The sequence below is a fragment of the Palaemon carinicauda genome, chromosome 1 (assembly GCF_036898095.1).
Source record: "Palaemon carinicauda isolate YSFRI2023 chromosome 1, ASM3689809v2, whole genome shotgun sequence".
Classification (NCBI taxonomy): Eukaryota; Metazoa; Arthropoda; class Malacostraca; order Decapoda; family Palaemonidae; genus Palaemon; species Palaemon carinicauda.
In genome coordinates this window covers 107057321-107070611 of record NC_090725.1, presented here as the reverse complement: position 1 = coordinate 107070611, position 13291 = coordinate 107057321, and the positions used below count along the sequence as shown (strand labels likewise).

The following is a 13291-nucleotide window of genomic DNA, read 5'->3' as shown; positions in this document are numbered from 1 at the left end:
CATTTACAGCCTCTTCAATTCCATCTTTCAAAATATTGGATGAGAGGTCAAGGTCTAGAAACGTGGATTCCGATTCATCTGGGGATCAGGAATCACTTGAGTTGGTGGGACGATGCCAACAAACTCCTGGAAGGCCTCAAACTTTATCAGAGGAACCCCGACCTAGTGTTGTATTCAGACGCCTCAGACATGGGGTGGGCTGCAACACTGGGGAAGGCCGAGATATCGGGTCTGTGGGAAGAGTTTCAGAGGGAATGGCATATAAACATCAAGGAGCTAGTGGCCATTCACCTAGCACTAATGCACTTTCAGAAGGAAGTCCAGGGCAAATTAGTTCAGGTCAACGCAGACAACACCACAGCGTTGGCCTACATCAAGAAGCAGGGAGGCAATCGTTCAGATTCCCTTTACGAGGCGGCGAGAGATCTCCTACTGTGGGCGAAAGCAAGGGACATAACCCTGATAGCTCGCTTCATAGAAGGGGAAAAGAACGTCAGGATGGATCTTCTCAGCAGAGGAAGACAAGTTCTCTCTACAGAGTGGACCCTACATCATGAGGTGTGCACCAGCCTTTGGATGCTGTGGGGACAACCCTCTATAGACTTCTTTGCTACACATGACAAAGAGGTTACCAGTTTACTGCTCTCCAGTCCCAGACCAGGAAGCAGCTGCGGTGGTCGCTTTTCTCATGGACTGGGAGAGACTAAACGTGTACGCTTTTCCACCATTCAAGATCCTGGGCAGAGTCCTGAAGAAGTTCAGGGAGTCGAACAACGCCCGCATGACCCTGATAGCGTCGTTTTGGCCCATGAGACCTTGGGTTGCAGAAGTGATGGAGGGGCTGGGAGATACCCCCAGAGCATTACCAAGTCGGAGCGATCTACTCAAACAGCCACACATAGAGAGGTACCATCAGAATCTCCCCGCTCTCAATCTGACTGCCTTTCGACTATCGAAAAGCTGGCAAGATCGAAGGGCTTTTCAATGGAAGCTGCACGAGCTATCGCGAGAGCTAGGAGGACGTCCACAATTAAGGTTTACCAATCTAAGTGGGACATGTTTAGAGAATGGTGCAGGACTAGCAAATTTTCCTCTTCCAGTACCTCTATAGCCCAAATAGCAGACTTTCTGTTGCATTTGCGAATGAAAGAAAAGTTGGCTGTATCGACCATCAAGGGTTACCGCAGCATGCTAGCCTCCGTCTTTCGTCACAGACACATCGACGTGTCAGGTAACAAGGATCTCTCGGATCTCATTAGATCTTTTGAGACCACTAAGAGAAAGGACAACCCAACCCCCTCTTGGAACCTGGATGTACTCCTGGCCTTTTTGACCTCAAGCAGGTTTGAACCTCTTGACAAAGCTTCTTGGAAGGATCTTACCAAAAAGACTCTATTCCTAGCTGCGTTGGCTACAGCCAAGAGAGTAGGAGAGTTGCAAGCCATCAGCAAGAAGGTGGGCTTTAATCGAGACAATGCAATTTGCTCCCTTCAGCTAGGCTTTCTCGCCAAGAACGTGAATCCTTCTCGACCTTGGCCCAGATCCTTTACTATTCCAGGGTTATCTCACTTAGTTGGACGGAAAAGGAGAGAGGCCTTTGTCCAGTGAGAGCTCTGAAATTTTATCTTCAAGCGTCCAAAAACCTGAGAGGACAAGCAGACAACCTCTGGTGCTCAGTTAAAAAGCCCTCTTTACCTTTATCAAAGAATGCCCTGGCATTTTTTATTAAGGATTTGATAAGGGAAGCTCACCAGAATTGTGAGGAAAGAAGTTTTCCAATCCTTAAGGTAAAACCACATGAGGTTAGAGCTGTAGCGACTTCTATGGCTTACAGAGGCCACTTTTTGGCGAAGTATGTCAATCCTCGCAGACTGCTACCTTAAAGAAGTCCAGACCCAATATGAAGATTGTTGCTCCCTGGGTCCGTATGTTATCTCCAGCGTCGTAGTTGGAGAAGAGACAACTGCCTCTTCCCTATAACCTTTTTTATTATATACCCTTGCCTTTTATTTTAACTTGGTATCACAGGTTGTCTGTGAAGGTTGTTGCAGCCTTCCACAGTCTGGGTTGCAAATCAAGTTAGTTTTTATGGTGTGTGTTTTTAGTTTTTTGAGTAGGTGGTCAGAATCATTGTCCATGGCTATGCCAGGATAGCAAGGGTGGTGGTCTAGCCACGCTAAAGTCGAGGACCTTGTGGCAGCCCCACAGAGACTTTTACAGCTCCCTGGGTGGATTGCTGAGTCTCTTAAGGAATGCTGGCAAATGAGGCAGGATAACTATGAAGCCAGCTTCCTTATCAGGTAAGAACCAGATTGTTGGTACTACTAATTTGTAGCTATTAATAATTATACGAATTCCCAACGGGATGAGGTTTTCTAACCCGCCACCAATGGTGTCAATCAGCTATATATAACTACCAGGGAAGTTACATATTTAAAAATGGTATTTTCATTTTAAAATAAATTTTTGTATATACTTACCTGGTAGTTACATATATAAAAGGGCCCTCCCTCCTCCCCTCTGAAAACAGGGGCATGGAATTTCTGAGGAATGTTGGGAATGGTTCCAGTTACCTACTGAGAGGGCGCTCACGTATGACCACCTGCTCACCTGGCGGTGATTGCCACGAAATTTGAATTTCTGCCATGCGCGACGAAACGCGGGATTAAGCTATATATATGTAACTACCAGGTAAGTACATTTAAAAATTTATTTTAAAATAAAAATACCTTTTTTATGCTTATATACTGTCTGTATAATTTTCATATTGTATTACCTGACACCCTCTTAATGAGAGAATGCCTTGATGAAGTCATTGAGCTTCAGCACGGCATTTCATTCCCGTGCTGAAACTTGGTGACGGGCAAGAGGGCTCTCGAACTTGGGGAAATTGCTCCCCCAGTTCGAATCTAAATTTCCCTCTTTCACCTTTTTCTTTTTCTCAATATTACTTCGACCTTATCCTAATTTCATAAACTTTCTTTAGTCTTGCTTTCCAAACTCTATGAGAAAAATTTCCCTCATTATATGTGTGTATATATTATGTACATATATATTTATTATTTTTTTTTTCTTTTTTTCTCCTATGGCTTGGATATTTTTACATCCATTGTAGCTCCGGCGGGGATGTTCATACATCCTTTATTGCTGCCTGCTTTGATGAGTGGGAGGAGGTATCACGGTTGGGAGGTGTTTGCATTCAAAGCTATATGTGAGAGTATTGGATGATTTCAGCCATCCCGAAGATGGTTTGGACCTTTTTGGCGGAACTATTCTCAAGTGTTGGGTCTTCAGAATCCAGGGGGATCCAATGCTTGGGGTAGGACTCTCGGCTTTTGGCCGGAAGCCCGTCATTATAGATATGGGGAGGATGATTCCATGATTTCTTGGTCTCATTCCTAACAGGCGGGTTCAGCTTACACATGTGCCTCTATATCTGTTTTGATGCTATCCTTCGGGTAGGGTATGGAGTGGACCATCTGGGAAGTATACTCTCATTGTGCCGATAGTGGAGAGTGCAAATTTCCTTTCCGACGTGTGATGGCCTAACATTCTCGAGCAGGTACATCAAACTAACCCTTTTCTCTCTCTTTCGTCTAATGGATTCTTTAAGGAACGAACCCCCATCCCCTGGATACACTGACTTTCCCCCGGCACTGTTGATGACCTCGGAACGGGAAAGGACCATTCTACTGATATTTCTAAATCGAGTAATTTGGGTAACACGAGGAAACTTCGAATCCTCCATGTTACACAAATTTCAATAGAGACAAATTATGATGATCTATGTAAAGCATTTGAATGCTATGGATGCATAAAAGAAATAAGGATGAAACTTGGGATTCATGGATATCTTATAGTAGTTATGACGAAGCATTTAGTGCAATAAGTAACTTGAATAATATTAAAATTAATAACTTGAATGTCGCGGCTGCTCTCTGCGATAAGGTACCAAAAGATTTGGATGTGTACAGGCCTGCCGATTGGTTGGAAAAAGACGCAGATTTAGTTATGCCCTCCCAGAGAAATCCAAAACCACCAATGTGGCTTATAGCTGAATCAAAGGGGGTTATAGGGAATTATTTGAAAATATGCAAATTCAGAAAAAAGTAGGAACTATTGCACCAGGCGATATATCTCGTTTCGGAAAAAATAGTTTCCTTATCCATGCCAAATCCAGTACACAGTCGGTAATATTGTCCAATATGAAAATAAGTAATGATGACATTAAGTTAGATGTCAAACCCCACCTAAATTTTAGCTACGGAAGGGGCGTAGTTTTTAACAGAGATCTATATGATTTTACAGAGGAGGAGATACTGGCCATGTGTCCATTAAATGTATGGAAAGTTCATAAAGTCCCAGGTACATCAATGATAATGCTTACGTTCCAGGATGCTGATGTACATTTTCATATTATTATCGAGAACGAAAGGATTATAGTAAGACCCTTCAAGCAGAAGCCATTGCAATGCTTTAATTGTTTTAAATTTGGGCACCTGTCCAAAGTTTGCAAAAATGAGAAGATGTGTGGTATTTGCTCCAAATCTTACCATGGAGAGTGTGCACTTGGAGCCAGGTGTTTAAATTGCAGCTCGAATCACAAATCCACAGACAAGAGCTGCGAGCTATATAAGTTGGAGGAAGCTGCCCTCAACAAATCAAACTTAGAACATATAAGTGTGACCCGTGCCAAAAGACTATTAAATAAATCAAATACATATGCTAAGGCATTAAAATCAAACCAACCTAGCGCTGCCAATAGCTCAAAAAAAAGTATACTATCTGACAAAATGTCAAATAACGAGGTAACCATATTACCTCCTGAGGCTTTACCACGGTGTATTAACACTAGGTCATTGCCCATTGCTGTACAGCCTTCAGCCGCCATTACAAAAAATAATACAAACCTCTCTCAGGCCATGTCCTTGCCTGATCTGATGGAGGTTCCACTTAAGACTAACTTACCTGATGCACCTGTTGTGGGAAAGGTGCAAATACCTCGAATCCCACCATCTATTAATCGTAAAAGAGAGAGACCTCCATCTCTCTCTCCACCCTCCATTAGAAACGTTAAGGTTATGACATCAAATAAATTTGATGTTTTGTCTGTTGATGTTTCTAATGAACCAGAAGATGAACTGAATAAATCAGAAATTCAAGTTGAGGTCCACCATCCACCTCAACAAATAGATAAAAAGAATACAAAGAAAAACACAAATGTAAAACCCAATATAACAAGACCACCTCTGAAGAAACCTACTGGTAATAATGTTAAATTAAAAACTGCTAATGGGAAGACCTCATCCAAGATGTCTTCCAGAAATAATCCATAGTTTTCTCCTCCATTTTGCAATGGAACTGTCAGGGTTTGAGGGCGAAATATGAAGAACTTAAGCTCCTAATTCATGAGCATTCCCCCATAATTGTATGTCTACAGGAAAGTATGCTTGATTCTAACACTCCTAGTCCTCGAGAGTATGTTAGCTATAGAACACCATATAATCAACAAGCAGGGAGCCATGGCGGAAGTCTCATGTACATTCGTCGAGATGTTCCCCAAATACCCATGTCTATACGTACAACCCTGCAGGCAGTTGTTGTACAAATTGATATAGGGAGAAAATATACAATATGCTCTCTGTACTTAACTCCAAATGATAATATTTTATATGATGATTTAGCAGAAGTCATTCAACAACTCCCTCAACCTTTTCTCTTACTGGGAGATATGAATGGTAGACATCCTTTATGGGGTGATGTTTTGGCCAACACAAGGGGCAATATTATCTTATCAATTGTGGAGAATGAGGATGTGGGGCTCCTTAATACAGGAGAGGCCCACACACTTCCATGTTCAGACAGGTACTTTGTCATGCATTGACCTTTCAATTGCAAGCTCTAACTGCCTTCTTGATTTTGATTGGAGGACATTAGATGATTGGCATACTATTGATCATGCACCAATCATTATAAACACCAACAAGGGTCCGCCTTTGCAAAGATCGCCATGTTGGAATCTAGATAAGGCAGACTGGGTTAAATTTTCTGAGCTAAGTGAAATCGAAGGGAGGGCAGAACAGTTTGAAAGTATTGATGATGCCATAGACCTACTGAATGGAACTCTTCATACAGCAGGAATCAATTCGATTCCCAAAACCACAGGACTATTCAAAAGACGACCAGTCCCGTGGTGGTCCTCAGAATTAACAGCCTTGCACAGAGCCACCAGAAAATCTCTGACTAGATTGCGTAGACGCCGTACTGATGAAAATTTGATATCATACAAAAAGTGTAGAGCACAGTTCCGTCGTTCCATGAAAGAAGCTAGACGCCAATCTTGGGTGGCTTTTGTTTCCTCCATTAATAGTAGAACACCACCATCTTCTGTATGGAGGAAAATAAAAAGAATTGCAGGCAAATTTACCCCGAACCCACCACCAGTGTTGAAAGTGAATGGTCAGTTTGTGACTGAAGGAAATGAAGTTAGTAATGCTCTGGCTGACCATTTTTCAAATGTATCATGCAAGAGTGTAGCAGCTCCTGGTCACCAGTACAGGAGCATTGAAGAAAAGAAAATTTTAGATTTTGCAACAGGAAGGGAAGAATCGTATAATTCTCCTTTTACTGAAAGAGAACTTGATTCCGCACTCGCTACTTGCAACGATACAGCTCCTGGACCCGATGGAATTCCATATGCAATGGTTAAACATGTACATTTTAATACAAAGTTATTTATTTTAAGTATTATTAATAGAATATGGCATGATCATAGTTACCCAAGTGTTTGGGAATTAGCCATTATTTTAGCCTTTTTAAAACCTGGTAAGGACAAGTTTTTAGCAGCAAGCTATCGACCTATTGCATTGACTTCGTATTTATGTAAAATCTTGGAGAAGATGGTCAATGCAAGGCTGATGTGGTACCTTGAAAAGAAGGGTATTTTATCACCGATTCAATGTGGATTCAGAAAAATGCACTCAACAACTGATGTGTTAATACGACTTGAGTCTTCTATTTGTGAAGCCTTTGCTTCCAAACAGCACCATGTGACAGTATTTTTTTACCTTGAAAAGGCATATGATACCACATGGAGATATGGTATACTTAAAACCATTCATGAATTGGGATTGAGAGGAGAGCTGCCACTATTTATTCAGGCATTTCTTTCACGTAGAGTTTTTCAAGTGAGAGTGGGGGAAACTCTATCAGAGAGTAAGTGCCAGGAAGGAGTTCCTCAGGGTAGTGTGCTGAGTGTAACACTTTTTGCACTAGCAATTAATGGGATATCCTCAGCCATTCCCCAGGATGTTCTCTCAACATTATTTGTGGATGATCTTTCAATATCATTTGCTGGCACTAGAATGGCAATGGTTGAGAGAAAAATCCAACTCTCTATTGATAAAATTATCCAGTGGGCTGACATGAATGGATTTAAGTTCTCGACAAGTAAAACTACCATTGTCCATTTATGTCGTATCCGGGGAGTACATCCAGACCCGGATATATACATTAAAGGTCAACGGATACCATGTGCAAGAGAAGCTAAATTTTTAGGTTTGATATTTGATTGTAGGCTTACATGGGTTTCTCACTTAAAAGCGTTAAAAGCTAAATGTGTTGAAGCTCTGAATATTTTAAAAGTATTGTCCCATACATCATGGGGGGCAGACCGCAATACTATTTTAAAATTATACAAGGCCTTGATTTTTTCCAAAATTAGTTATGGTTGTGAAATATATTCTTCAGCCACCCCAAGCCGGTTAAAAATATTAGACACGATACATCATGCAGGTATTAGATTGTCTACTGGAGCTTTTAAAACCTCGCCTATCCCAAGTCTCCTTGTTGATGCTGGAGAGTTACCTCTAGACCTTTACTGAATGTCTTCCATTATTCGGTATTGGTTTAGATTGCAAAGACTCCCTAACTCTCTAGCCTTTCAGACTGCAAGCCTTGTAAGACACGCATCATACTTTGAGTTGCACCCTAAATCTCCTCAACCTTATGGCTTTCGGGTGAAACGATTATTAAATAGTCTGGATATAATTAGAAATCAGGTACTTCCATTCAACGCCTCCATGGAAGTTACCAGAGGTATCTTTTTGTAAATATTTTATTGGAGGTAAGAAGAATATGTCAGACGTAGAAGCTAGGTCTCCTTTTAATGAACATGTTAAAGAACATAGAGGATCAACTTTTATCTATACTGATGGCTCCAAATCTGATGCTGGCGTTGGATTTGGAGTACATAGTAATGGTTTTAATTGTAGAGGTGCACTTCCTTTGACCGCTTCCATATTTACTGCCGAACTGTATGGCATATTAACCGCTATTGAGAAAATAGCGTTGGAGAAGGAGGGTAATTTTACAATTTTTAGTGATGCAAGGAGTGTCCTTCAAGCTATAGAAGTTTTTAATTCTAATAACCCTCTAGTTTTAAAGTTTTTAGAATGGCTTTTTATTATTGGACGGAGAGGTATAACAGTTCAATTTTGTTGGGTTCCAGCACATGTAGGTGTATCTGGGAATGAGAAGGCAGATTCACTGGCTAAGAAGGCTGCATCCGAGTTTCTGCCAAGAAGGTATCCCATTCCCTGTAATGATTTCTTACCTGACATCAAGAAATTGGTTTGCAAAAAATGGCAACAGCAATGGGATAGCCTAGATGGCAATAAAATGCGAGAGGTAACAAATGACATATCTCCTTGGAGGTATAATATGATGCCCCGAAAATGGGAGACGTCTCTTTGTCGTCTCCGTATTGGTCACACTCGGTTGACACACAAGTTTCTGCTGAAGGGCCAACACCAACCGTATTGTGACGACTGTTTAGTACCTCTAACAGTAAGGCATTTGTTGACCGAATGCCCCAATTATAACAACTTAAGGAATAGATATTTGTTTGAGGCTCGAGGTGAGGGTGGCAGGTTCATCCTTGCCAAGATTCTTGGAAATGATGTGTCCTACCATGCAAGTGGCATTTTTAGATTTATTTCAGAAGCAGGTCTTCTGAAAAATATTTAACTTTTATGACATTCAACTTTTATGATTTTAATTGAATACTCTTTTATTTTTTATTTTATTTTATTTTTTATTTTTGTATACATGAATTAAATGTTACCGGCGTCAATGACCTTAGATGTCAGGATGCCTGAAAACTTTAAATCAATCAATCAATCAATCAATTACCTGACATTATGGAAAATATATTGGTAGCTTTATCTTATATCAGTATTTTCTTTCAGAGCTGAACAACGTCAGGTGAAGAAACCAGCGGCTCCATGGGTACCAACGATATCCAATTCATCGCATTTGGATGCTGTCCCTCAAGCAACACCAATAAACCGGAATCGTATAATTTCCAAAAAGATTCGAACTTTTCCCATGTGGTAAGCTTATTGTTTTTTGAAGTTTATTGTAATAGTATTCCTTTTTTATATATGAAAGATTTATTTTAATATTGTCACTGTTCTTAAAATCTTTTATTTTAATTGCTAATTACTTCTCTCGTAGTTTATTTCCCTATTTCCTTTCCTCACTAGGCTATTTTCCATGTTGGAGCTCTTGGGCTTATAGCATCCTGCTTTTCCAACTAGGGTTGTAACTTAGCAAATAATAATAATAATTATAATAGGGAATGCGTAAAAATTAGTTGTTCCGTAACTGAAATACAAACCATGCTTTGTTCCGTAACTGAAATACAAACCATGCTATTTACATGGGGTAATTACTTCGGCGTAGCTGAATGACGAGCCATAAAGTTTCAACGAGGGTTTCCTACCCCACCGCTAGTTAGCGGGGGGTTAGGGAGGGGTAGCTAGCTACCCCTCCCCCCTCACACACACACTCCGGTGAATAGCTCAATTTACTTTTGGCTCGGAGAGATGACAGACCTGTCAGGGCTCTCCTCTTTGTTGACTGCCATAATCTTGTTTGCTTTTTCTTTTCAGTGTGTGTGTGAAGTCGGCCTCTATTACTCGTCATGCGTACGTGCCCTGGACTTCCCGGCCGCCCTTGTGGGACCTTTATGTCGGCCTTGGACACAGATCCTCACTCCTTATGCCCTCAGTGTAGGGGCCAACGGTGTAATAGGTCTAACGTGTGTATTGAGTGTAGGGAGTGGTCTACCTCCCAGTGGGAGAGGTTTGCCCGGCGATGTAAGAAGGCTAAAAGGGATCTTTCTCCTTCGGAGGCTTCTCGGAAGAGAGAAAATCCCAGGTCTTCTTCTTCCGCCGTCCTTTCCTCCTCCGAAGCTCCCACTCGAGCGGCCTCTTCCGAGAGGCCGGCGAGTGGTAGCGTAGACCGTAATATTGTTGATGTTGTTAACCGATCCCGGGGTGAGGGAGAGGTCGTTACCTCCCATAGAGAGGCGGCTGCCCCTTCCCCCTCGGAGGAGGTAGTTATATCTAATAATGATCTGTTTCAGCTTTGGGCTTCCTTGGGGCTGCAGGGTTCACCCTCCAAGGAAGCTCTGTTTGACATGATCAAACGGGGTGCGGCCGTCGAACAATCGTCAACTTCAGCGGAGATAGATCCTCTGTCTGTGGTTGGCGTTGTTGTGTCGGAAACATCCCGTGGGTCTGGCCAAACGCCCGTTCCTGTGGCCGCGGTAGCGGAAGGCTCTGACTCCCCCTCTGAACATCCTTCGAGGGAGGAGCTTAGTCCCACGGTCTCTCCTGCCGGTGATACTCCCTCTCGGGGGAATTCACTTATAGAGACTCCTCTTCGGAGGCCCATCGATGGTCAGCCTGCTGATCCCACGGCCCCTCGTGGGCGTATAAGGCGGAAGGCTCATCCTCCCCTTCGCCGTAGAGGCCTTCCTTCCCCCTTCAAAGGGGTTAAGAGGCGCCTCTTCGGCTCGTCGTCACCACAATCCTCTGCGGAGGAGACGACTCGCCGTTCTCCTCTCCTGCCAGCTACCAACCTAGACCTCTCCGGGGATCGTTCGCAATCCCCTTCGGAGGATGGTCGTCCTTCGGGACTTTGTGACCTGTCGCCCAAACCATCTACGTCTAAAGATCCTGATGCGCTTTACGCGCCACCTGATACTGCCCCTGCGCAGTCTCGAGGCCTTTCGGGACTACAGGGACTTAAGCGCGAAACTGCGCCTCTCGCCCCCAAGCGCCAGGCACCGCCTTCGCGCCCGCCTGCTGTTGTTCCTGCTGATCCTGACATAGCGCCTCGGAGCTCACCCTTAGTTGTTCGCGCCTCTGTTCCTACCACGCGTCAGGGTTCCATTGTGCGCCCACGCCCTTCGGCGCCCCGTCACCCTCCAGCAGTTCTTGAAGTAGCGCGCAAGCGCCCAACTGCGCATACGCGCCCTGCTCCTGATATAGCGCTGCTGTGCTCACCTGCGCACACGCGCCCAGTTCCTGATACGGCGCCTACGCGGCCACCTGCGCCCACGCGCCGTCCAGCGCCTCGGCGCCCCCCAGTTCCTGTTTCATCGCGCTCGGTCCAGGAGGTTCCTGAGTTGGCGCACAGGCGCCCACAGATTCTTGCGGATTCGTCACGCTCCTCGGGGGAAAAGCACGACACGCGCCCACGCGTGGTTCCAGTTCCAGCGCTCACGCGCACACCAATGCGCCCGGGCGTTGCTTTGGACCCATCGCGCCCACCTAGGGAGACACGCGATACGCGTCCGCGTGTAGTTCCTGCACCAGCGCCCACGCGCTCACCAACGCGACCACGCGTCGCTACAGCTCAGCGCGTCGCCCACGAGGCTCCCAAGTTAGCGCAGGGGTGCTCACGGCCACCTCTGGGCTCTCCCTCTAGACCGCACGAGCTTGCTACCGATACGATCGCACACGACGCTCCAGTATCGCGCCCTGTTCCTGCTACGTGCCCCGTTCCTATATTTAAGACAACTAAGGCTGCCCAACGAACTCCAGAGCGCCCTCACGCGGCTCGCCCCATGCGGCCTCCGCAGCCTCGCACTCCCGTGCGACCGCATCCTGATGCGCGCCCACGATCGCCAACGCGACCAGCACGCCCACAGGCGAGTGTGCCGGTCTTACCGGACCAGCGCCAACCCTCTCACCCCCAGGTCGCTCGCGACCCTGCTCCAGCGCTAACGCGCCCTCAGCCGGTTCTTCCGGACACGCGCTTAGGGGCACCCGTTATCTCGCGCCCTTCGGGGCCGCGCCAGGTCGCTGCGCGCCCGTGCGTTCGGCCTCCTCCTGCTCCAGTTCCTGATCGCCGCACGCCTACGTGCTCTCGCGGCCATGTTCCCGCACCAGCTGCTGTGCGCCCCCGCGCCCGCGCCATCGCTCCTGAACACCCACCTGCGCGCCATCGCGCCCTTGCGCCTACCCCCGCCCACGCGGGTGCGCGCATGCGTGTTTCCAGTATCGCGCTACCCATCCACGCGCGACCCTGATCAGGGCCCGTTGCACGAGCCCCAGCGCGATCGCCGCCAGGCGGATTCTTCCTCGTCGCGCTCCCCTCCCCGCAAGCGCAGACCAGCGCGCTCGCCAGAGGGGGAGCGCTCCCCGGACAGGTCTAGGGACTCTTCTCTTTCAGCCCTGCAGGCAAACCCTCGTTTGTCGACTCCTCCTAGGGATCCCTCGATCCCCTTCCCTCCAGAGGGAGTGTCCGACAGCGCAGCTGTCAGACAGCAGCCCTGGTTGGGCACCCTACTCAGAGCTCTTGTGCAGGCGATTAAGCCAGCCCTCTCTGATTCGGGTCGCGAACCAACGGCAGCTTCCTCCCCCCTGAAGAGGAAGAGAGGAGTCTCTCCCGTGGATCCTCCTCCGAGGCCTATTCTGTCCCCGCGCAGATCCTTACGCAAGGCTCCTACTCCCCCTCAGACCTTCTCGCCCTCCCCTGCGGAGGAGGATTACCCCTCCTCAGGAGAGTTGGACGAGCAGGAATACTCCCCCATCGCACCAATGGGGGAGGTTCCTCCTCTTCCCGAGAGGTCTCCTCGTCCAGAGGTGGAGAAGGACCTGCCTTCTTCGCTTCTTGAGTCCTATATCCCGCCCAGGAGGGAGCCTAAGGACTCTTAAGACGATTCCCAAATCGTCAGCTAGGATCAGGCAGGAACCGTCTAGAGCCGTCGAGGATGTCCACGTGTCCCCCCAGGAGGAGCCCCTGGGGACGGGAGACTTCGCTGCAAGTCCTTCAGGAGGAGAGCACCAGGAGTCAGAACATGCGTTCTGGCAGGTCCTGACCCTCATGAGGAACCTCAATGGGATCCCAGACCCTGAGGTCCCACCTCGTGAAGGGAAGGACACGGTCCTGGACCGCGTCTATGGCACTCAGAAACCCTCTAGGGCCAGTGCAGCTT

General features: G+C 46.3%; 1 protein-coding gene across 2 annotated transcripts in view; it reads left to right on the top strand.

Annotated features, from left to right (window-relative positions):
- Snr1 (SWI/SNF related, matrix associated, actin dependent regulator of chromatin, subfamily b, member 1) overlaps positions 1-13291 on the top strand; it is a 582028-nt gene that overhangs the window by 80661 nt on the left and 488076 nt on the right. For both annotated transcript variants that reach the window (XM_068383913.1, XM_068383908.1), the window contains exon 4: positions 9249-9392. In XM_068383913.1, the coding sequence (XP_068240014.1) occupies positions 9249-9392 (144 nt within the window). The remainder of the gene's footprint in view (positions 1-9248; positions 9393-13291) is intronic.